Below are 25,646 nucleotides of genomic sequence, written 5' to 3'. Positions count from 1 at the left end.
TTGGGTGACACAGGATTGCCCTTATACCTCTTGATGCTTCTGCATCAGAAACATACAACAAGAATAACCGTACAAGCACATTTGTTTACAAGAAGCAACGAATGATAGTCTCCTTCAAAGCACGAGATTTCAATAGGGTACTTGGCATTCCTGGCTAAGGAGGTCGCAAAGTGGTGACCAAGAATCACAAGTTGCCGCAAGAACGCAAGGAATATTGGGTAAAATTGTTGGGCCATGATCTCACACTAGAGGAAATGGAGTCTGTAGTGAAAGGTGCCTAGAGTCGAGGATTATGGAGAGATTTCATTCGAGAGGGCCATTAGAGATGTATTATGGATGTAATTAAAAACAGGTTGATGGGGGCAAGTAGGGCCTGAGATATCGCCATGCCTTATATTATGTTCATGAACGACATCATGAATGGTACTGTGTATGATTTTGGGCTGCAGTCCTCGCAGACAGGATGGAGGAATTTATGAAATTACAACATCGGACATTTTTTATGCCACATCATGCCATTGGCTTGTTTCTACAAGCAACCCTTTATCAAGTTACAGTAGACTTTGAAGTTCCACCAAGGGGGAAATTGGCACTAGGAGAACCTCGAGTATTCTACTAGAGGCATTTAGATACGGGAGGAACTGCGGCCGGTCAGAAGGGGTTATTGCAAGGATTGGATGCATACGAAGACAGAGACAACGGAAGGGAAGAAACCACAGAGAGTAGTGGAGCGGATTCCAAGGAGAGTACCTCCATTCTTGCAGAGGTTGGTCCCTCCATATAGTCCTTGAGGCACGGATAGGTATCCCTAGGAGTAGCTGCCGTATTAGAGCCACAAGAGTTGGGAGTACCACAGTTTGAGGATGTGCTTGGAGATGAGGCGACACTGGATATGGACGTGGCTACCACAGGAGAGACATCAATGGATATTGATATGCAGTGGAATATTGACGATGTGGAAAAAGAGGATTATGGGTTGGATGAGGATGGATCAAGGCATACATCAGAGCCATGGAGGTTGTGATGAAGAGAGGACGAATCATCAGATAGCTTTGACTCATAAGGAGTTACATTTGATTCGAGCTTTTATTCAGGGGGTCTGTCTTGAGCATTTTTGCTCCTGCTTTGAGGCCAGGCGATGGCCAGCAGTGGAAACATCAGAGATGTTGGCTAATTGGGCTACAGAGCCTAAGTTGGGATAGTGCAACACTGGTAGGAGAAGCTAGCATATGAGATAGTGGGGGCATATAAAGGCGTCTATTATGCTCATAGGCATGCAGATGTGTATAGGGAAGCAGAGAGGAATGTGGCGGTGAGGTCTACGACAGTCGAGATAGAAGCTTGAGAGAAGTTAGCTACTGAATTGGTTAGCCAGTAGGCAGCATGGGCAGTTGAGCGAGCGACACTTTTGCAAGATAAGGAGAAGGTTGAACAAAAATTGCAAGCGGTTGACCAAGGATTGCAGACAGCCCAGGCCCAGGTCATGGAGGCAACACTTCTCCTGAAGGAGACAATAGAAGTTAACACAAGGACGCAAAAGGATTTATGCATCTGCACTGATCAATTTTATGAGTTGCGCCGGCAATAGAACCTTGTTTTTGGGCTTTCATCAATGTTTAATCTGCATTCCATCACTTGTTTGCCCAAACTGCCTTGATTTTCTCATTAATGCGAAGTCGAAAATCAGGAGCTTGTTTGGACAAAATGCCTCATCTATGTCAGAATTGCAAGGGCCATTAGGAATTTAGTCAAGCCCTTTAGTTAACTCTTCAAATACAGATTAGAAATTTGATAGTCTTTAGGAATTTTGTTTGGGAGCAAACCAAGTTTATGATTGCATCAAAAGATGCAAGGTCAAAATTGACACTTTTTTCCAGACAAGTGCTTGATGCAATAACCTTATGTTGGTTAGAAATAAGACAAGTCTTACGATTTTGACATTGTCTTGGAATCATCCCTTGAAATGCAGATTGGAAATCTGATGTGTGCTGGGAATTCACTCGCCACTTGAATCATAATCATCAAAATTATTTGGAATTCAACCCAAGATTGGGTGGAAGTTCTCTAGTTGTTAGAATTTTCTTCGACAATATCAATCAATAGTGAATAATCGATTAGGAATTCTCAGCAAGGCTTGAGCTACACATAGGAAAATTTGATCAAAACAAAGATTGGATAATTCAAAGTATGGATTTGGAGTACAGTACCTGGTGTATAATCTGTAGTGTTAGAAAACCCATTCAAGAACAACAAATTTGATTGTAACATGCTATTTTCCTGTAGCCAAATTAAACTATTAGTTCAAGATACATCTATATTCATAACAGGATGACAAAGTGACAGTTATAACAACTGCTTCATATGAAAGAGAAATTTAACAAACTTATTACGATATTGCAATTCACTTTAAAGAGAACTAATAACGAACTAATCTAAGTTCACATGAAATACAATTACAACTACCCTATCTATTTCATTTCCATTCCTATACAACTGTTCAAATAATAACATAAGGAAATAACAAAACCAAGTTTCATGATTACATAATAATATGTAAAATTATACACAAAATACAAAAAGAATGAAGTACCAGATATGATGCAAATAACGGTCACTGTATTGAGCAAGCCTCGACATTTAGTGGAGAGAAGCATTGCCATGGGCTTAACCTCCCAACCATGGACCTTTATTTATCCCCACACAATCTCATCCGAGAAAGGCCCTCCCTACCAGTTAAGCTCGGGGCACCACGAAACTGCCACCTGAGCATCCCGGTGTTAGAGTGTCAACTAGACAACAGACAAGGCTATGGATATCCTCCATCAACCTATCCTCTGTCAGCTAGCACTCTGACCTCTAGTGATCGTAGTGACAAGCATGCCACTAACCTACCTTGGCCGAGGATTTCAGTGGGCTACTAATTATGCTCGACCACCCACCGCTTGATTTGACAAGAGTTATATACTGGACAACCATGAGCTGACTCAATAGTTTAATGCTGTTATATATATTACTGATTCATCTTGTTTTTACTATTGCAAGAATGTTGTCTCTTACCACCCTTTATCTTGGCCATTCTTGTCCTTATGAGTGCTTCCTAGGAGATCCCTTGAGTAAAGTTTCAGTTCTGGTATTGATTTGCATTTCTGATATCGTATTCATTGTTCTTAATTTTTATCATGGCAACAAATACTGTACTTATCTCAGAGGCATATTGCCAACACCTCTGTATAAGCCAACATATTTAAACTACATGTGCTATTAAGTGCTTCGATGCTTTGAAACTTCATATCGTACACAAATTTTGTAAGGAACATATACATAGCAGATTACTTGCAGTAATACATTGACAACATATGAAGTTCATATCTATGATATCATCATTCAATCCTTTTGGTGTAGTATAATTTTTTTTAATGAAATGCATAACCTTCCTCTATTGCTAGAAAGAGGTATACATTGACAACATATGAAGTTCACATCTATGATATCATCATTCGATCCTTTTGGTGTAGTATAATTTTTTTTAATGAAATGCATAACCTTCCTGTATTGCACTGCCTTGTATGGGTAGAAATTGCTATTCTCATTTGGTAGACAGAAATGAAATCTGAAGAAGTTGGATGCTAAAAAGATTTGGCAAGTCTGAAAACCACAACGCTTGGCTCTTGAAAGATATAGGAGCTCGAACACAATATTAACTGTAGTGCTCACAGTATGGCTTATAATTATTGCCAGAGGAATGAATAGAATCGCAGAGCTAAAATTGGAAGAGTGCTCTCAAGGTTATGGTGAGAAGATATGTAAAACAGTCTGCAAATGTATGCTCGGTTACAAGAAAGGCCGAGGTGGTAGACACATAGCTAGGCATTGGCTCCAATAAGAATTACATTTCCGTCGGCAAAAAAAAAAAAAAACTCAATTGGTTGAAATATTTGAAAAGAACATTTGAGAAATATAAGCTTGATGAAAAGATAGGCAATCGCTCAAAATCAATTGGGAACAATAATAATGATAATGATAAAGGTTCTCGCTCCAAATGATTTTTAAAATATATTGGCATCGTGGTATCGATGCCAGCTCTATTTGTATGTACACATATACATACATGTGCGTAAATTAAAGTACCATTATATTGATTTACGCACATGTATATACATTTATGTGCAAGTATGGGTATCTTGATATCATGATGTTAGTATATAAAGTATATCAGGAGGTTCCACAATGATCTCAGATAAAAAGGTAACAACTTATCTTATTGATTTAATGCTTTATGTTTTTTATTAATTGATAAGTGTTATGAACTGATTGGTTAGCTCATAGTTCTCCCAAGTATACTCTTGATCGCCTAGTTGTTTTAACCTTAGCCAAGATGTTAGAATCCATACCTAATGGCTTACCAGTGGACTTTTGATGGCCCAACCATAGCTCCCATTTTGGCAATACCCCCCCCCCCCCTCGACGCGTTCTACAATCAAGAAGATTTTCCACAATAATAACATATTTCTCAATATAAATCAAGGTAACTATAATCAAAATCATTTTCATGTTCATGATAATGGCTAAACACCATTCAAACAAGCAACTAACTTTTCCAAATAAGAAACATTCATTTTTTGTTAAAAATGTAACGAACAACTAACATGAAATCTCCACCAGCCAATTGACTTCTCATGAATTACATAACAGCTATATGATTATTTAAAATGGGCAAAAATTTGGGATGTAACATTGACAAGGAAATATGCACGCCAAAAAGTAATTCCATTCCATCTGAAAAATAGTTTATACAATGTTTACGAGATCCCAAGGGTCTCTAGAAGTCCCTTGGAATTGAAACTGAACAGTCAGGATAATACTTATTACAAAATAAAGCCAAAATCTATCAAAACTGTCAAAATACTATTATGCAATTTTATTCCTACTTTGAAAAGCCATAACTTTTTGCTCAGAGCTTGAAATTGCGAATCTAAATTTATGCATCTGAATCTAATATTTATTGCAAAAATAAAATACAGAATTAAGGTTGGGGTAAAGACTAGCTTTTTGTAATAAATTTTCATTTTTAATGAAGTACAATTTTTTCCTTTTGTGCGAACTATTTTGGGATGTACTTCATTATATTTTGTGTGCAGTTCTAGTTGTTTTGTCATGTAGTGATGGTTTAAAGTAATGGCATGTACAACAACTACTTGATAAGCATTTGATTATGATAGTTCTACTTTCTGAATTGTCCATCTCTTTCAGTTAAGTATATTTCTAATGATATATTCGTAGTTTTGCAGATAAAGCCAAAAGTTGGTACTGTTTGTTTTGGGGTTGCTGCCAGCCATAGTGCACTTATTGTTGCTGGTGGAGAGAAGGGAATGCGTTATGGGATGCCAAACTGTCGGATCATGATACATCAACCTCAGGGAGGTTTTGAGGTATAATTTGATAGCACGAACTCATTTCATTTACTATCATATGTCTTCCATTTAGAAACCTGTCTATTACTGTTGGATACCGTTGAATATCAACTGAACCCATTCTTCTATCTGTTTTTTCTGCCAGGGTGACATCATAAAAGTAAGGCCACAAGTGGAGGAACTAGCTTCGAATCATGATGTGAGTGTTCAACCATTGTTTTGCAACTCAGGCATGCTTACATATTTTACTATGGGCTTTTTCAAAAAACCAAAAATTGGAATCGACAAGGCTTACTCGAATCGTGAATCGCTTATGAATCAACAAATTGAAAAAACCCTTGAAATTTAAAGATTTTAATGATTTAAAACTTATTTCATGCACCCTTTATTGAATATAACTAAAAAACACTATAACATCATCAAATAGACGCTAACATACGTAAACAAGAAACTTAATTGATAAATCCATCACATACATTAAATGTAAATTGTAGCTTAAGTAAATAGAAATAATAGGATCATAATGAGTCATGACATAGATTTATAGAATTATAAATGTTGTCAAATCATAAATATATGTAAGATGAAGATCCATAAAACTAATGACATCAAATCATAAATATATGTAAGATGAAGATCCATGAAATGTATGTCTATTTGTAAACAAAATGAAAAAACAAGGCTTTAGTTCAAGTCTCATCATTATCCTCAAGCTCGGCTGCAACCTCAGCCTTAACCTCTGAGTATCCTGTATGCCTTCTACAAAGGCGTCTAAGGTAGGTCCTAGAGGACTGATGAGCCATAACCCCTGCATATGAGATGGGTGCATGAACATCATTAGGGCCTATGTTTGTGGCATGCTCTATGCATGCACGCGTGCGTATGCCAGTGCCTGAACATGCTCTAGCTTTCTCCTCTGCAATGGTTTACCTGGTCAACCCACTCATGTTCTTCCTCAATGAAGATTGTTGCATTTGTAGCCTCAGTGAGCCACTCTGACTTTGGATCAATCTCCTCGATAATGATTAGGGAGGAGTCAGTGGCCAAAATCTGTCTGGTCCTAAGCTGGAGATTGTAATGAACAAATACAAGATTATACAACCTCTGCATAGACAACATGTTTTGCTTCTTTGAGTGGATATGCTCGAATATGGACCAGTTGTGCTCACATCCAGAAGCGCTGCTAGGCTGACTCAAGATACAGATGGAAATCTTCTGAAGATTTGGGGTTGATTGCCCACACATTTGCCACCATCTATTTGAAATGAGGGAAAAGAAAAACAATTAGTCTCATTTACAAGCACAACTTCAAGGCTAAATTACAAAATCAAAACCTAAATGCATAAGTCGTAACAATTAACTTTAAGAATATATTATATTTACCTGGCTGTAATGATGTGTGAGCCTCTATAGCTATCCTACTAGAGAAAAGTGACCCTTCATTATTGAATTTCTCTAGCTCAATGGTCGCAGCTCTGACACTACCATCAAGACTCAACCTTTGCATGACTGTGTATAGGCCGGTTAGAACCTCCTCATCCACCCTGAAGTCAGAATGGAAACGATGTTGGATTAAGGTAATAGGTAGTTGCATGGATGGTCCTATGGAGCTGATTCTGCCGTCTCCTATCGATAATGTCCCAAATGGGGCCATACTTCTTTGACACTCCTGCATACTAGGCTCTAGCAACCTCCTTGGCCCTATCCATGCCCTCATATATGTAGTCTATAGAGGGCTTCTCGCCATCAACAGCTCAAAGGAGAGATACAAGGGGCTCACTGATTTGCACATAATGAAAAAAAAACATTTGAGTCATAACTCAAAACTAAATTATAAAATTAAATCATTAAACAATTAAATAATAAATATTAATAATAATACTAATTTTTAAATTGTAAAAAAATTACCTTGCTTATTTCTCGAGTAGATGCCCAAAAACCATCCTTATTTAAGAGGATATTCCCCACATCTATCTTCGCAGTGATCATAGCATAGGAAGAGGAAACAAACTCCTCCCCAACAATCATGCGCTTCAATTCTTGCCTTGATGTCATCAATGACTTCAGTGTGATGAAATTCGAGGCAAACCTCGTGATACCAAGACAAGCTAACTTCCTATTTCCCATGTATTTCTTCATTGTGGCAAGGACAAATGCATGATTGTATATAAACTTGCATACATTTTTTGCCTTTTCTACACATGATTTGATCCAGTCAATCTTACTTGTGTCCTCCAACATAAGGTCAAGGTGTGGCACAAGGAGTTCAAAATATTGCAGGGTGCCTCTCTATCAATAGTTTACCTGTAACAATTTTAAATTAATTAGAATTTTGCACATGTTAAGAAACTTAGAACTAGAAATGTTCAAAATTTGATTAGTCAAACTTAAAACTTAAAAGTTTACTTACAACAACATAACTTGATGCATTATCCGTCACTCCTTGCACAAGATGTTCTTCCCCCAGCTCTGCTATGACTTCCTCAATAAGCTCACACAAGTATGTGGTGTTTTTGACATGAGAGGAAGCATCAATAGATGTGATAAACATGGTGGATCCTACAAAATTCAAATAGAGCGAAACATTTAATTATCATGAACCATCAACAAATTAGCAATCAACAAATCAAAATTTAAATTAGCATGTAGGAAAGTAGAATGATCAATCACCTCCACAAGAAACAAGAAAATTGAGGAGTGTTCTTCCCCTCCTATTTGTCCAACCATCAGTCATGATGGTGTAACCCTTACAATCCATTTCTTGCTGTGGTCCGCTAGCTCAAACTTCATGTCTTCTACCATTTCATTTAAGAAGTATCCACTCAACTTAGCGTCAGTAGGGGCTTTAAAGCCCTTACCACAAATAGTTACAACATCTATCATGCCTTGCCAATAAGGAGTCCTATCACAAATAGATTATGATTAGAAATTTAGATGACCAATCATTATGTAATATCAAATATGTATCTATGATTACACGAGTAGAAATAATTAAAAAAGAGAACAAATAAAAAAGAGTTAATTACTTCGCTGCATTAAATGAAATGTTGCCAAAGTACCAAAACTTGCAAATTTGTTTTCTGGCAGCATCATGAATCTCCTTGTTCAAACTACCCATGCTCTCAAGTGAGGGTTGTGAGCCAAGAGTAGTGCATGGCACAAAGTAACTATCCAATCTCGACTTCCGCACTCTAGGCTGAAATATAATAGGTCCAGGCTCAATATAAGAATGACTAGCACTAGGACAATGTACTGTCCCAAAGGAAAACTTGGCGTGAAGGCGATCACGGTCCAAAGACAATCTTGGTCCAAAGGGGATCTCGTTCCAAAGGGGACCTCTGTCCGAAGGCAATCTCAACTCGAAGGCAATCTCGGCCTGAAGGCAATGACTTCCTGAAGGGGATCTCTATTTGGATGCAATCTCGATCTGAAGGCAATCTTGGCGTGAAGGGGATCTCGACCTGAAGGCAATCTCAACATGAAAGGGATCTTGACCCGAAGGCAATGACTTTCCGAAGGGGATCTCTATCTGGATGCAATCCCAATCCAGAGGCAATCTTGACCCAAAGGCAATGACTTCTTGAAGGAGATTTTGATCCGAAGGGGATCTTTGTTCGGATGCAATCCTAATTTGAAGGCACTCTCGGCTCAAAGGGAATCTTGACCCAAAGCGGATCTCTGTCCGGATGCAATCTTGACCTGAAGGAAAAGTCTTATTGAAGGGGATCTCGACCAAAAGGACATACAAAGATCAAGATCGTACAACAACAAGGATACTTGGTGGCCGTATGGTGGATTACAACATAGGTCGTCCATAATGTTGGCCATATGGTGGAATATGCACAGAGGTTTACAGAGTTGGAAGAGCCCATATAGAATGCTGGTCACACAGTGGAATATGCACAAAGGTCACACAAGGTTGGAGGAAGCCGTACAAAATGTTGGCCATATGGTGGGGATAATGATGTCATATAATGGAATAAGCAAAATTTGCCGTACGGTTACTGGGTATTATGTGTGTGGGCGACACAACTCACGAATCAGAAATAAATGAGATTGAATACGCTCTACATAACATAATTCATATAGATGCCAAACATTCACTAATAGAGTGATATACCAAGGAAATCTAGGGTATGCAAATTATCACGGAAACATAGAATATATATCAGTAGACCAAGATGTTGCTCCAAATGTGCTAGAGCTGAAGCAAAGTAATACATCAACGGAATAGGGTGAGAGTTGAATCCCACCGAAACTGAAATAGCCAAGTAGGGAAGATTTTCCACTTCTTAAATGGTGAACAACACATAATTCCAACAGGAATTGCAGTACAAAGAAAATAATCCAAGTTGCATGACAACTACTACCTACATGCCTTGCTTAAATACCGTTCGAAGGAACTCTCGAGGGTTTACAAAGATAGCCGATGACAACACCTATGGAAACAATTTAAATAAAAATGAGTTTGAGATATACTAAATCATTCAAAACCACAAATACAAATATTATTAACTTGGGCCCCATATTAATTAATTAAAGTAACTAATTAAAGGAACTAATTAAAGGTTCTTTTATTATGTTATTTAAATTCCGTTACCAATTAATTAATTAATTTAATTAAATTATTACATTAAAATTTGGGGACATGACAAATCCTCGCTACCCAAATATTGCTTGCCCTCAAGCAATTTGCCATGAGACGAAATGTCAAGAGCTCAATCAAACGTGTAGGCGAGACAAGTGAAATGACATCAATCCTTTGCGGCACCACATTGACATCAAACTTTTGCTGTGCCACTATGATATAAATATTGTCGTGTCCTGAGTCACCAGGATCCCAAGATGCTAGTCATAAAATACATCGATGTCATCATGTTCATCAATCTTTTTTGGAAACTCATAACTTAGGAAGACCTTGTTGCTCTCACGCAAAAGTCCCTCATCTGGAAAGATCACAATTATACATGCCTTGAGCACGATTGGAGGATAGACTCCATCATCAATCAACGGTAGCAATTGTTCCGACAAACAAAACAACCTTCGCTCCCTTCTCTAGGTTCATGATTCCAATTATGTGGCTCCAAATTATTATCCATGCTCTTTTGTAGATTAGTAGCTTTGCTCTCAGCCCACACACTGAGAGCATTATGGGGGTTCACTTCATTGTCAGCACCAGGATCCCAAACCAAGTAGGCAGGCAAGATGAGTGAATTGTCATCAAACCTCCCCTGTACCACACTATTGTTAGGCATCTGATGTGCCTCTCTGATATAAACATTGCCGTGCCCTTCAACAGAATCCTAATGATGCAAATCAATGAAATCTTTCATGTTATTATGTTCAAAAATCTCTTTGGGTATGGTCATACACATAGACACCGATGTTGGCATGGCACAAACTTAGCCACTAACACAATCATAATGATCACTATTAGATTCTTGAAGGACGAAACCTCGACGAAGAGAGCCTTGATAGGGAGCAATGTCTCAATGGCGACAAATGTAGCTACTGTGACGAACGTAGCTGCAATGACGGACAGACAATAATGACGAAGACAACCACGTTGACATCGACAAGCACAACTACGCCGACAAACACAAACTCGACGATGGACACAGACTCAAGTTTGGTGACGGACACTACGACGATGACGAAGATGATGATGGACTCGACAATGGACACAACGATGGTGATAGAAATAGATACAATGACAATGACGAAAATGGCGACAGCGACAACAACAGACACAATGACAGTGATAGGCATAGTGATGGTGATGAAAACAAACACAACTATGGTGATAGACATGGTAATGGGCACGGTGACAATGGCGAAAATAGACACAACTACGATGACAGACATGGCGATGGTGAGTATAACAAGCACAACTATGGTGACGGATACAACCATAGTGACCAACATATAACCTTGGTGACGAACATGACCACGATGATGGACATAGCTTCAGTGACAAACACATTGCTTTGGCAACAAACACGACCTTGGTGATGGACACGATCTTGGGGACAAACACAACCTTGATAACGATTGAGCCTCAGCAACAAACAAAACTTCTATGATGGACACACCCTCGACAATTAATAGAACTTCCATGACATATAGTGCCTCGGCGATGGGCACAACCTCGGCACAACTTGATCCATCCATGTCTTCACAAGATCTATGCAAGCAACATCTTCATTTTTTAGGTGTTCTCCCCATGTTGGTGTATTATAAAGATTTAGCAAATTCTTCTGGAGCAGTCCTATAATCACGCCTTTATTCTCCTTATGTAATGCATCACCCTTTTTGTTATCATCCATTTTCTTCCACTTGTGCAAATGAGATAATAGTTTTTCTTCACAATGCTTGAAACCTTAACTGACCAATCTATATGTTGCTATAGAGGGGATATATTCTAGATTACGAACAACCCATAGCATAGATGTGATGGGTTGGGATATTTCATCCATGTCTTCAGCACGAAATCATAAGACTCTCCATAGCAATTGAAATCTTAGTATCATGATCTTCCTTGATGGTGACCAAGAAGTGATGAAACATATCATGGACCAAATTTTGCAATTCGAGATCTAAGAGGTTACTTATTTTGGCATTTGCACAATTCTCCAATATTGTAGATCTCCTACTAGAAGCGTTACATTACTGAAGTCATCAAGACTCTGAAAGCTGTCAACTATCAAATGCAATATCTCTATCATGGTGTTATCATCATATGGTGCCTTGGGAGCCGAAATTCTCAAGACCTCATTGAGACATGTTGCAATTGCCAACCCTTTTTTCCTTGTCATGGTGTCTCAAAAGCATGGGTTGACTTAAGGCATCCTTAATTGGCAAGAGGATTCTCTGTATAAATCTTGAAGGTAAGTGGTTCACCTTACGGTAATGGAAGATCAACACCCTCGTTGAGCTCTTTGCCAATCTTTTGTAGTGCCTTCAACCACCACTCTCCATCACTGTTCGACGCCATAGTGTGATCCAAATACCAAAATCTCTCAGTCATCCCAACAAGTTGGCAAGATCACTAGCTTTGATACCATTGTAATGTCTTGAAGGCAAACGTGGCCTAAAGGCGATCTTAGTCCGAAGGGGATTTCTATCTAGAGGCAATCTTGATGTGAAGGCAATCTCGGCCTAAAGGGGATCTCGACCCGAAGGCAATGACTTTCCGAAGGGGATCTCTGTTTGGATGCAATCTCGATCTGAAGGCAATCTTGGCCTGAAGGGGATCTTGACCCAAAGGCAAAGTCTTCCTAAAGGGGATCTCGACTCAAAAGATGAACAAAGAAATCAAGATCATACAATTGGGATAATTTGTGGCCAAACGAAATGTTGGCCGTACGGTGGAATATGGTAGAGGTTGTATGGAGTAGGATGGGGTTGTACAAAATGTTGGCCGTATGGTGGAATATGCATAGAGGCCATACGGGGTTGGAGGAGGCTGTACGAAAGGTTGGACGTACGATGGGGATTATGATGTCGTATAGTGGAACAAGTGACGGTTACTGGGTATTATGTGTGTGGGTGACAGGAAACTCACGAATCGGAAATCAATGAGATTGAATATGCTTGACATAACATAAATGATATAGATCCCAAACATTCACCAATAGAGAGATACGCCAAGGAAAACTAGGGTATGCAAATTATCACCGAAACATAGAATATATATCAGTAGACCAAGATGGTGCTCTAGATGTGCCAGATTTGAAGCAAATTAATACACCAATAAAATAGGGTGAGGGTTGAATCCCACTGAAATTGGAATAGCCAAGTAGGGAAGATCTTCCACTTTCGAAATGACGAACAATACAAAATTTCAATAGGAATTGCAGTACAAAGAAAATAATCCAAATTGCACGACAACTATTACCTACATGCTGTGCTTAATTACCTTTCGGAAAAACTCCTGAGGGTTGACAAAGATAGCCAACGACAATACCTATAGAAACAATTAAAATGAACATGGGTTTGAGATATACTAAATCAATCGGAACCACAAATACAAATATTAACTTGGGCCCCATATTAATTAATTAAAGTAACTAATTAAAGGTTCTTTTATTATATTATTTAAATTCTGGGGCTAATCAATTAATTAATTAAATTAAATTATTACATTAAAATTTGGGGACCTGACAGCCTATGACTAGCACTAGGATTAGCACTAGCACTAGCACTAGGACAAAAGGGAGACCTAGAAGAACCCTCTCCAACATAGCCTATGGATGCGGATGCGAGAGCATGGGAGCCAATAGCACCTAACTGTTCAAGTTGTCTTTTCTTATTTAACTTATCTTGATCCAATGCCTTTAATGCCATATATCATTTTTTCATTTTACCTCAGCAGGTTGATTAGTGCACGGGGTAATATCATGTCTAGGTATGCTTGCAATATGATATTTGAATCTATAGATGCCACCCGAGTTTATTTCTTTTTTGATATTTTTTCTTCCGGGCACTTCTTCAGTATAGGTCCAAGCCTTATCCTTTTTAGGCATTTGGAAAATGGAAGTTAAGGTTGTTGCAATAAGAAAAATCTATTGAAAACTTAAACTAAAATAAAAAAAATAGCAAACCCTACATTATTTTTGAGCAAATTGTACAATGTAAAATTAAATAGATGTTTGCGAATTTGTTATAAAAACATTGTAGGGTTTGCAAGATTGCAACTCGCAATTTAGTCAAAAAATATGTAAAAACCAAAACACATTCAAGATTTACAAATGAAAGCTTAAAAAAAATGACAAAAGAATGAAAAATACACTAACATACAAAAAAATCAACACTTACCTCTTGCAAATGAGTCGAGGAGTGTTGCTATTGGCTCCTTAATGCTCCCAATGCAATTTTATGGCCTCCCCTAACTGATTTTTGATCTCCTTGATGCTCTTCTTTCTTGCTGTCTGCAACCCTATGGTTTCTTTTTTCTCATTGTTTAATTGTAAACAATTAGAAGGCCTTTTAGGGTTGTAAGAAAGAGGAAAGGCAAAAAAAGGTTAATTTTTTTTTAATATTTTAAGTCACCCTCTTTCCTAGCCGTGTGACCGATTTCTCGACCCGGTTTTGGGCGATTTTTGCATGAGTTGCTGATTCAGATGATTCATGCGATTTCTGGGCCAAAAACCGCCGAGATGATTCACCGACTCACCAAGAATTGCTTGGCCTTGCTCAAATTGTGAAATCGCCTGGATTGAGGCGATTCACGTTACTCTGGTCTTTTGTATTAGATTAATTATTTACTATTATAATGCCTCACAAATTCATGACATAAATAACATTGTAGTGCATGTGTTGTCATTAGCACATTATTGTGCATAGGTGGCTTATTTATTGTTAGGTTGTTTACTGTTTGAAGAGATGTAGTACAATTCTTTCGATTGTTTGATGAGACTCTTTGCAATTTATTCCTTTAATGATTCTAGTTTACGATGATTTTGTGGTGTCAATGTGCATAGGGATATGGGTAGTTCATTTGTAGCTACCATAATGCTTAAGTTATATTATCATTAAAATGGTCATATATATATATATATATATGATCAGATTGTGAATGGTATTATCATTGGAGACTTTTGGAGGTTTGGCCCCTTGAAGTGTATAATGTCACCAAATTTGGAACATATCATAAAGTGCAACTAAAAACAGTAAACCCTAGATGACTGATTAGAGAGAGCTAACCAGCATTAGACATAAGAAAAAACTAATACATATAATAATAACAGCAGTTAAATGAGTGAAAGTAGAACCTACTCTAACATAAAAATCAATAGAATTGACTTAGATAAAAATAAATAAATTTGTTGTGACTATTATAGGAACCAACTTAGACTGATTCAGTCCTATGCTCCTACAAAGACTCATCCTCTACATATGTTACCCCGTCCCATTTCCCAAAATGTTTTAAGGACTTGGTGTTCTATTGCCTCAGACAACCCTTTATACTAGCAATGACTCAAACTCCAGCTCCAATTCTGATAAAGACCTTCCTTGCATTTGCTAATTAGAGATAGCCATGTGTTTCCTATGTTTTGTCATTTTATAGTTGAAACTTGGAGCCTTTGGGCATTTTGTTATAATTCTCATACAACATGTATGTACATTGACAATGAAAGCATTCATTTTTTGTTAATTTTTCTGTCAATGCTCATGTGATATCTCAATTCAAGTCTAATGTTATGCATCAACCGTCTACAGTGTGATCTGAATATTGTTCAAATATTTGATAAATCTAATATATTGAGACTGAGGAAACCAAGGCTTCTTAAATAAAGATTACAAGACTGAAGCCTTAAAACTGGTGAGACGAATATAGTGACAACTTAAGTAAAATTTCCATTACTAGAGCAACTAAGAAATGCTAAGAATAGAAAAATTTAAAAGAAAACTAAAAATAGAGAATATTCTAATACCCTCCCTAATGGTCATTGTACTACCCTATAGAAGAGTGCACATATCTTGTGGTCACAAATTCATTATGTTGTACATATCTGCAAAATGTGAATGACCAAGAGTAGCCAAAAATACAAAGAAGACTGCCCCCTTCTTCAGAATGGTCTACAACAATAGACAAGAGCCTGCCATTGACTCTACCACTGACCATCCCAGATTCTGGAAAACCTCTGAACAAAAATCAACACAAAACAACCACCTCGATGTTGTATAACTGAACTGTCCTTCCTTGGAAGCAAAGATACACACTGAGAACAAGTGCCATGATTTTGAGGGAAAATTAGCAAACCCTCCAAATTGTCGCAGTTGAATAGGATACCCCAAAACATACTACAATATACCATGATTTGAAGTTTATGAAGAATCAATTTTTGGAAAAAATGGTAAAAACCCTAAAACAAGAATCCCAATCAAAAAGTCCCCCACAAATTTCGTAAATTATAGAAACTAGAAGCAATTATTGAGGTGAAAAAATTGATCAAAACTAAACATAATTTTTGAGGTGAAAAATGGATTGAAACCGTACAAACCTGGATCAGAGAATTGGAAACAGATAACTTCTGAGGAAAAGCTTATTAAACCCTTCCACAAGGGAGTCATACCCAGACCGACTCCCTCTCTGATACCATGAAACTTGAAAAAGGAATTGATTATATTAACAAGATACACATTTAAATAGAGTTTTACGAATGCTAAAAATAGTGTTAATTGAAAAGCAAGTTGTCTAAGCGAAGGCAACATCTAAAAATAGACTAAACTAAGAAAACTAAAAATGAGCCTAAATGACCGTTAACTAAGGCTTTATAAGACAAGCTAAACATACATGAAAATTAGTCTAATAAATATGTGAAATTTGTCTGTATATTTTTAAAATAGTGTCTTCAGATGTGTAGTATCGTGGTTTGAATACTTTGTTGGTGAAGCGGCCAACAAGTTTCAAACCCTTGCTGGGACACTGTTCTTGCAACTAGGGTTTGTACAAGTTTGGGGATAAGTTCCCCCGTTTGTGGCCTCACTGGTTCATAACCCTAGGTCAAAAGTGTTTCACGTGGAGTTGAAAGGAGTCTAATGCCAGTGCCACTGTTCATGTTAAATTTTTTACGAGGCATCAATTTTTTATTTATTTTGTAATAGTCGTCCCTTGCCATACACTAAAGAACCACCCAAAAGTACTCATGTACTAGAAATATGTCCCACAGTTTGATATAGTCCTTGTCTTCAAAACTCGATGGAGTATAGAATAAATCTACTAAAGGGCTGACCTAGAGTAAAGAATCGTGATTGAAAGTTAAGTCACAAGGTCCGAATTCAAATTTGAGCTTGTCGACCATAAAATTTGGCTGAAATTCAACGACGGGAAAAATTTGGAATAAAAATCAACATTAAATTTAACTTATATAAATATATTTATTTTTAAATACAAGTAATATATCTACAAAATTGTCAAAGTAGTTTGACTTTGCTAAATAATTAAACTAAGCAAGTCAATATTTTTAAAAATAAAATAATATTATTAAAAATAACAATAGTATATATATAAAATACCATAAAATTCAGATGAAGTTCCGAAAGGGCAAAGATTTGCTGAAATTCGAACTTCATGGATGAAATTCGACATATCCTGTGACCTAGATTGAAAGGAAATGGGCAACAATTATTGAAATTGTTAGAGACTGAATGAACGAAGAAAAGGAAATGACTATTTTCAATTAACAATGAACTCTTAAATAGAGCTTAAAGACGCTAACTATGGCATGAACAAAAAGAAAGGTTGTCTTAATAAAGATAATATCGAAAAATAGAATTGAAAGGGAAAAGAAAAAGGTTTTCATTCATCGATGCTTCGGGTCAAAATCAATCGAGCCCTCGAATGTTATAAAGTTATAAACAAACTACGGTTATCCATCATTGGTTTTTAAACCTGTGAGGAAAATTAGGTAAATATAGCAAGATACTTAAACTATTCTAATATGCTTCCTTAATGGTCATTCTATCAACTACCCTACAAAAGACAATATATATCTTGCAAGTATAAATCCTTTAGAACATTCTGCTGGTACTGAGACCCTCTTTGGATCTTTAGAATGTCAATGACCAAGTGTAGCTAGAAAAAAACGGAAAAGTTGGTCCTTTTCTTCAAAATCATTTGCTGGTGTGAGAGTAGAGACTGCCACAGACTCTTCCACTAACCTTTCTAGAATTGACAAAACCGCTGACTAGAAATTATCACAGAATCATCCAACCTACTGTTGGATAATGCACAGAAAACGAAAAATAAAGAAGAGGTGATAGCACAAACTTAGAAACATGAATCCCAATGCAGAAAGAAACAACGATTGCAGGCACAAACTTCAAAATTCAATGAAGTACATCTGACAAAGATTTCAAGAATTTTTTTGGCTGACCTAGAAAATTCCAACAAAGACTTAGAAGGATTCAGCAATCAAAATAAATTTTCGACTTGAATTGGAGGGTTAAAACCCTAGGCGGCAATGAATGAACCAAAAAACTTGTGTGGGGAAGAAACCAGTCAAAACGCAGGCTGGAAGAGGCAAGATAAGCCCGTAACAAGAAACAAATACCAGGTCTGTTTTACCTAGATGCTGATAAAGATGAAGAAAAATTAGGAGAACCTGTCACTTTGAGCACGAGTCACAGAAAAATGATGCCTAGGAGAGAAAGAGCAACACAATTAGCTGTGAAAAACAACGTTTGTATCAAAGAAAGTCCTACTATATATAAAAAGTGAGCAAAAAAATGTCGCTTTTGGCATAGAATGTCTGCAAATAAGTCAAATACAGGCTTCTTTATACAAAAATGACGCCAAATGTGAACACTAGATGCAGGAATCTCACGCCCCGACATGATTTCCAGAAAAAAATGCACGGGATTTTGAGGAGCAATGGTTATGAAAACCCTAGCCAGGTTTTGAAAAAATTCCTGTAAATACCGTATTAACAAATCCAAGAAAATATTTTAGAAAATAAAATTCATTCAAGAAATTACAATTTTTTCAAAAAAAGTACAAGCTCTGATACCATATTACTGAGAAGTAATTGGTAAATTATTTGATGTATTAGCAAATGATCGAACAGATCAGTATAGAGAATTTAGAAGGTTACAAGAATATAATGTTTCTAATAAAAACTTCAGAAACAATCTTATCTACAAAGATTTACAAATAATGTCCCTTGTATCTATATCCTTCCAAGTAAGGGACTGCTAACTCATAGTTTGATTAAGAGCATTCTTCAAATATCATTCGTACCATTCCATACTTCATCACTGTATCTCTTCCTCTTTTTCTGAAGTTCATATCCCTCTATGAATGTATGTCCATATATTTTGGTTCTTCAAATATTTATTGTATCTCATTTTGCACACACACGCGCACACACACACACACACACACACACACACACACACACATTCTTGTGAGTTAACTTTTTTTTCTCAATTTGGTCTCCTATTCCATATAAGCAGATCCACTTGGGCTATATACATAAAAAGTAATCCTTGACTGTTAATTCCTGATGTAGTCATTAAACTACATCCACTCCTATGAACTGATATTGAATGTCTTATTGTAACTTGTGAACAGATAGTATGTCATCAAGAAATATATATTTTCTCTCTTCCTTATGATGTTACTTAATTTGCATCACTTCGTAGTTAATGGATTAGTAAGGAGTTGAATATGAATGGTCTCCCATTATATTATTTTTGAATCGTACTCTTCCAAGGCAACACTATTTTATCATTGTTTGAGTCTTGATAATCATGTGTTACTAGTGATGAGTACAATAATTAGCGAATAATCTCCTTTAATCTGATATGGTTTGGCAATATCCACGATAGTTTGGTTTTACGTAGGAATATCATATTCATTCCACTACGGTCAATAAACGAGTCATATTCCTTAGTGGTTTTTTCCTTCCATGTTGATGCTATCCTCTAATACCATCCTAATTGTAATCACTGCTTGATCAGCATTGATTGATCATAAGGACCCTCTTCTGACCAAGAGATTCTTATGTTGACAAATGGACAAAGTTCTGCATTTAACACAAGCCCTGATTGGTAGAGAGGGAGACTAAATTATATTTAATGCCATCTTATACTTATGATACAGCTATCAGATTTATCAATCTGATTATATATAGTATTTTTTCTTTACATCTTAATTCTTTAGTCCATGATTATTTGCGGTCGGACAATGACCTCTTCAATGATGTGGATGCTTAATAATAAATGCTGACTGGAGTCTTGTTCGCTAATTTTATTATTTTTTCTCCTTATGATTCAATTCTTGATGATTGAAATGTCTAGTCAATGACTTAGTATGTCTTGAATATGATTCTTCTTATTTCTTCTCTCTGTTTCTATCTGTTTGAGTAAGAGGAATAATAATTTTCTTGCCGTGCCTTGCTATGTCTATCACCTGTGCTGGAAATTGCTTTCTGTTATTATTCTCCTAATTTCAATACACCACTGGCTTCTTATTTTAATGAATTGCTCTTCAGATGTGTTTCCTTTATCGTGTCTCTGCTACTCATCCATTCTATTCTTCTCCTCTTCCTGTCTGTGTTCTTCTCTGCTTATTCTCCATTTTATTTTTGCAATGATCCCTGTTATTATATCCTATTCATCCCTCATTCTGTATCTGATGTAAGAAATATTTCTCTGCCTATGATATTTCCTTGACGAAAGCTATCTTAACCTTAATATCTTCCTTTAATGCGTGAGGGGTCACGACCTTTATGGTAGTGTAATCATATTATTATATTTTGATATAATATTAATAATATAATATGTAATATTTGGTATTTGATATTTTGACATAAACATTTGATATCATAAATTATATTTATGTCTTATCTTATTCTATTATATCATATTATTTGTCCAAGGGGTTTGGCATAGTTGGTTGAAGCAATGAGCTCTCATTGTGGATACCCTGGTGCAAATACCAAGAGGGACACATCTTGTGGAATTCTAAGTAGCGACTCTTGGTCTTCTATAGGCTGTATTCGTCTCATTGTAAAAAGTGGATTCTAAGTTGGGACTCTTGGTCTTCCAATTGTTGTTTCTAGTGTGATTGCTAGTAAGGAGCTTGAATAAGTTGTAATTGTTGCTCTTAAGGAGCACCCGGTTTGCAAACGATATTAATATAAAAAAATTATATCATATTATTTTATTTATGATATATCATATTATCATAATATTATATCAATTTTTAATCTATTTATTTAGATTTGAGATATTATTAATTATTATAGAATATTCCCATTTATCTATTGTGTCATTAATATTATCATTCATTGATTAAATCTTCTTTAGAAGATGGGACATTACAGAATTCCTTTGGGTATGGCAGATTCTGCCAGCTCTAGAGGAATTTGAATTCCTCTCTACCCCCAAATTTGTTACCTCAAGCGAAGGTCAGAAAAGGCAGCATGAGGATAGGCAAATTCATCTCCCCCTCAAATTGGAATCAATGATGCGAGTTTAAGACTCAAAACAAAAGAGTTGGGAAAGATTGAAGTGTCAATGAGATCAAAATTCCTCTCCTATCCCTGATTTCGTCCATCATGATAAAGTAGACTAAGGCAAGGATTGAAGGAAAATTTGTTGACATGGTGAAGGACAAATGAGGTAAGGGGAGAGGGTGTGAGTTAGGAGGAGTTTGGGGAGATTGCAAAGTGTAAGATGGTTTCCAAAATGAGAAAAGAACATGATGGAAAGGAACATGGGAAACTCCTCAAGGTAGAGGGGAATCCGTTCGTCCTTGAGGAATCTAAATTCCTCTCCCACCCCATATTTCTACCTTGTAGGAAAGTGAAAAAAACCTGCACTAAAGCTCCAATCTGCATTGTGAAAAAGGAAATAAAGGATAGACTAGAGAATTTAAAAGAAAAATTGAGGTGGAGAAATAGAACAAAGTGATACAGGAGATTCCTCTGGGCATGGTGGATTCCACCTGCCCCAGAGGAATCCATTATCCTCTCCACCATCAAAATCCCCCCTGCCCCCCACATGAAGATGATAATCATATCAAGTGAGCCTCTAGAGTTGTCCTGAATGAAATTGATGGCAATATGATTCCAAAAGGGGGAGATAAAGATCATATAGGCTGAATTTAAAGAGGTGGAGGTTGAGTTGAGGTGAGGAATTCCAAAATTCTCGACACCCTGATTTTCACCTTCATCTATGGCAAAGAAACATGAATCGAGTCCTCCAAAATTGTGTGATGATCAACAAAAGTGAAAGCTTAAGTAATTGGCCAAGTTAAGGGAATGTTGATGAGTTTGACGAAAACCGAAAGTGAAGAGGAAAAATTCATCTAGGAGTGGTGGATTCCATGATCAAAATCTGCCTTTGCGTCATGAAGCCAAAAGCAACAATACTCAATCTCCAAGTTGCACAAACTGTAGGGAAGGACAAAAATGGATAAAAGGTTGTCATGAGGAAGTGAAAGCAAGTTTGAAAGTTGGTGAAAGGGCTAAAATACTTAGACATCTCTGCTTCCTGCCATAGTTTATTGAAGTGTAGAAAATGTTTTGGCTCTCAAAGTTGAGAGGAAAGGGAAGGAGATAATCAATGATCTCATAATTCACATAGAACAATGAGGAAGATGAAAAGCATTTGAAGAATGGAACTGAAGTTTAGAGACGAATCAAGATAATTTCTCGAGGGATGGTGGGATGAATCAATCCTCCCTCATGCTCAAATTCCGCCCCATGAAGAAGAGGACCAAGGAAGAAAGGGAGATGCTTTGAGACATCAAAAGATAAAAGCATGCCTTCAGTTCATTGTAAAAACAAGCCGATCTTGCATTAGGAGGAATAAAGTGTTTTTATTGGCTTAAATAGGTCAAGTCAGCCTTCATAGGGACACACATCATCAAGCTATTCATTGCTTATTTAAGGATACATGAATTCATTTTAACATAAAAAAAAGATGTTTTAACTCTGTTAATTAGCAGCGACTTATCCTCTTGTTAGGAGCGATTTCTCTTCATCCAAGGTGACGTTCTCCTCCCGAAATTTCAGCAAAGTGATCCTAAAAGAGCAATAATCTATCATAAGGTGAAGTGAAATATCCCTAGTTACCGGATTTGTGCCCCAGATTTAGGCAACAACAAGCAGATTTCTTCAAAAATCAGAGAGGAGGATGAGAAAACAAAAATCTGGGTACGTTATATTGTAGAATTCATCAGTTTTCCAGATTTAGCATAGTTTCATTTCAAAATTTGGAAGAGGAAAATATGGGATCACTATAATGGGTTTTGTAAAGTTTATTTACCAGATTTGACTGATTGCAGAATTTTGTTGTAGGTACAAACAAATAACTCCAAAGTTTTAATCGCTTCCTGAATCTGCAATTGTAAGTGCAGTAATAACAGAATTGAAATAAATGAAACTCAGAATCATCTTCGATCATTTTGGAGTGCTTGCATTAATAGATTACCATGCCAAGATTACATTGGGCACATTGGATAAATACCCATGGAAGAGGTGTGGGGATGAATGGACATGTCTCTCACAGGAGACATGGACATTCATTCACACACCCATTTGTGGTTAACTAATGCACATCATTAGTTACTCTCTTAACACAGTGATTTAAATGTATAACCAATCATTACATCTGTGGCCCAATATTAAGGATTGATCTATCATGATCTAAACATCAAAGGAACCAAAAATAATCTCGATTATGCCTTAATGATCGTGGAACATATATGTCTCATCAGTTGCAGGCTGTGTAAAGTACAATAGCACGTACGTGTCCATATATGCATAATAGCATGTGCATCATGCTGTTGTGCGCATATACATGCGTGTGTGCTTCTCATAGTAATATCAAACCGAATCTACATGCATTAACAGGTTTCATTTTGAGTTCTAGTTTTCTTGTGGAAACTAATTAGACTATCTTAAAGAAGGAAAACTAGGAAGTTATAGATAGAATTCTAATCCACTTAAGCATTTGGGTGATATATTTTCAAACTAGAATGAAATCTAGCTTACTATTCCAAGTTTAAATTCAAGAAACTTAAACTACTAATCAAAGTTTAAAACTCAAGTTTAGTAGTGAATTTGTGATGGCAAGGGCAAGCATGTCAAGAGTCAAGGCGGGAAGTTCAAACAAGGATAGGCAAGTTCAATTGAGGAATGATACGAAGGATATGATGCCAAAGTATAGTTTCACTACGAAGAACAAGAATATTGGAGAGGTTAATCTTGGACATGTCAATATGCTTCAAGTGAGAGAGATAACATATAGAGACAATCCTTCTAAGATGGCTAGAAGAATGATCAAAGATAGAATAGTCCAAGCAGCTGCTTGTCCTTGTATGTTGCAATGCATTGAGCTAGTCCTTGAATGTGCAATCAGCAATGCACTTCAATTCTTAAACAAATGCATTCCAATATGAAAAGGACTAGAATATATTAATTGTCTTATCAAGAAAATGCAGTTTGATGGACTTTCAACATGCCATAGTACAAAGTTGGGGCATGTGTCACAAAGGAGAAGGCCTTAAAACACTACAATGATTAAACAAAGCACAGTTAAAAATAACGGTGAAATATCGCCAACATTGCGATATTTCGCAAGTTGCTATGCCAGGGGATTTAATTGCACATAATATCGACAATGAATTTTTAATAAATGCACCGCGATTTTATTTGAAGAAATTACTAAATCGCGCGCTTAAATAAGACAAAAATCACTGAGTAAAAAGTCAAAAAGTTGACCTAACATATTATTAAAAATGGTAAAGTTTTTGCTTGCATAAGGTAGGGTTTTATTTGGTGAAAGACTTTGCAATGACAAAAAGTAGAAACCATTAGTCTGCACCTGACTTTACAACTGTGCAACTGCAATCCCCCAACACAGATTAAAAGAGGTATGAATAAGATAACACATGAGTAAAAGATCGCAGTTTTATAACAATTGCACATACTTTTAAAAGTCACACATATGATGTTGGAGTATAAAAGATCCTAGCAAGCATTCAAGCATATCGAATCACAACAATTATAGTTATAATGTGTTGTAGGAGTATAAAAAATAAAATTATTAATTATTATAATTTACAAATGTTAAATAATTATTCCAGTTCTTACTATTTAGAAATCTAAGTGTGTGTGTGTGTGTGTACTGCTAAGTATTAACATATTTTAGCATAAAAATTATATTTTCAAATGTCCGATAAAAGTGATGTTTTTGTTAGAGTATATAGTCCACTGATATAATTGAGAGGGGTGGGGTGGGGGGGGGGTGAATCAATTATCCAACTAATATCACAAATAATAACTTTAAACAATCTTAACCATATCACTAATGTAAACTGAAACCACAATAAGATATTCATACACAATAACACCAGATATGTTAACTAGGGAAATCCTTGATCAAAGGGAAAATCCCAATGGGGATGGTACCCACAAGATGATGTACTAATATAAAAGTTCCTTGTTAGAGGATAGACCCTGTTAGGAGTTTGTTACAACATTCAGTACATATGAGTCCCTGTTAGGAGAATTTGAATCCCTGTTAGGAGATTCCAACCCTGTTAGGAGTTGTGCCAACCTTTTTAGGAGTTGTGGAAGACAGCTAGACCCACTGCCCAAATAGCTTCGAGGGCAAGACCAATGAACCCACTGTCCAAATGATCAGTGTATTATTCCTTGCAAAATAATAGAACTGAATTGTACTTCCTTCCTTTGTCTCTATCCTGTCAATCAGACT

The 25,646-nt window shown here is 36.6% G+C and overlaps 1 protein-coding gene across 1 annotated transcript in view; it reads left to right on the top strand.

Moving 5' to 3' along the window:
* CLPP6 (CLP protease proteolytic subunit 6) overlaps positions 1–25,646 on the top strand; it is a 68,019-nt gene that overhangs the window by 16,654 nt on the left and 25,719 nt on the right. Inside the window, exons 4-5 of the mRNA XM_089787965.1 lie at positions 5,289–5,429; positions 5,557–5,610. Coding sequence (XP_089644091.1) covers positions 5,289–5,429; positions 5,557–5,610 — 195 coding nt within the window. The remainder of the gene's footprint in view (positions 1–5,288; positions 5,430–5,556; positions 5,611–25,646) is intronic.

Source organism: Cupressus sempervirens, chromosome 1 (assembly GCF_028749045.1).
Source record: "Cupressus sempervirens isolate cs-2001-9-10 chromosome 1, ASM2874904v1, whole genome shotgun sequence".
Lineage (NCBI taxonomy): Eukaryota > Viridiplantae > Streptophyta > Pinopsida > Cupressales > Cupressaceae > Cupressus > Cupressus sempervirens.
This window is presented reverse-complemented; position numbering and strand designations above follow the sequence as displayed.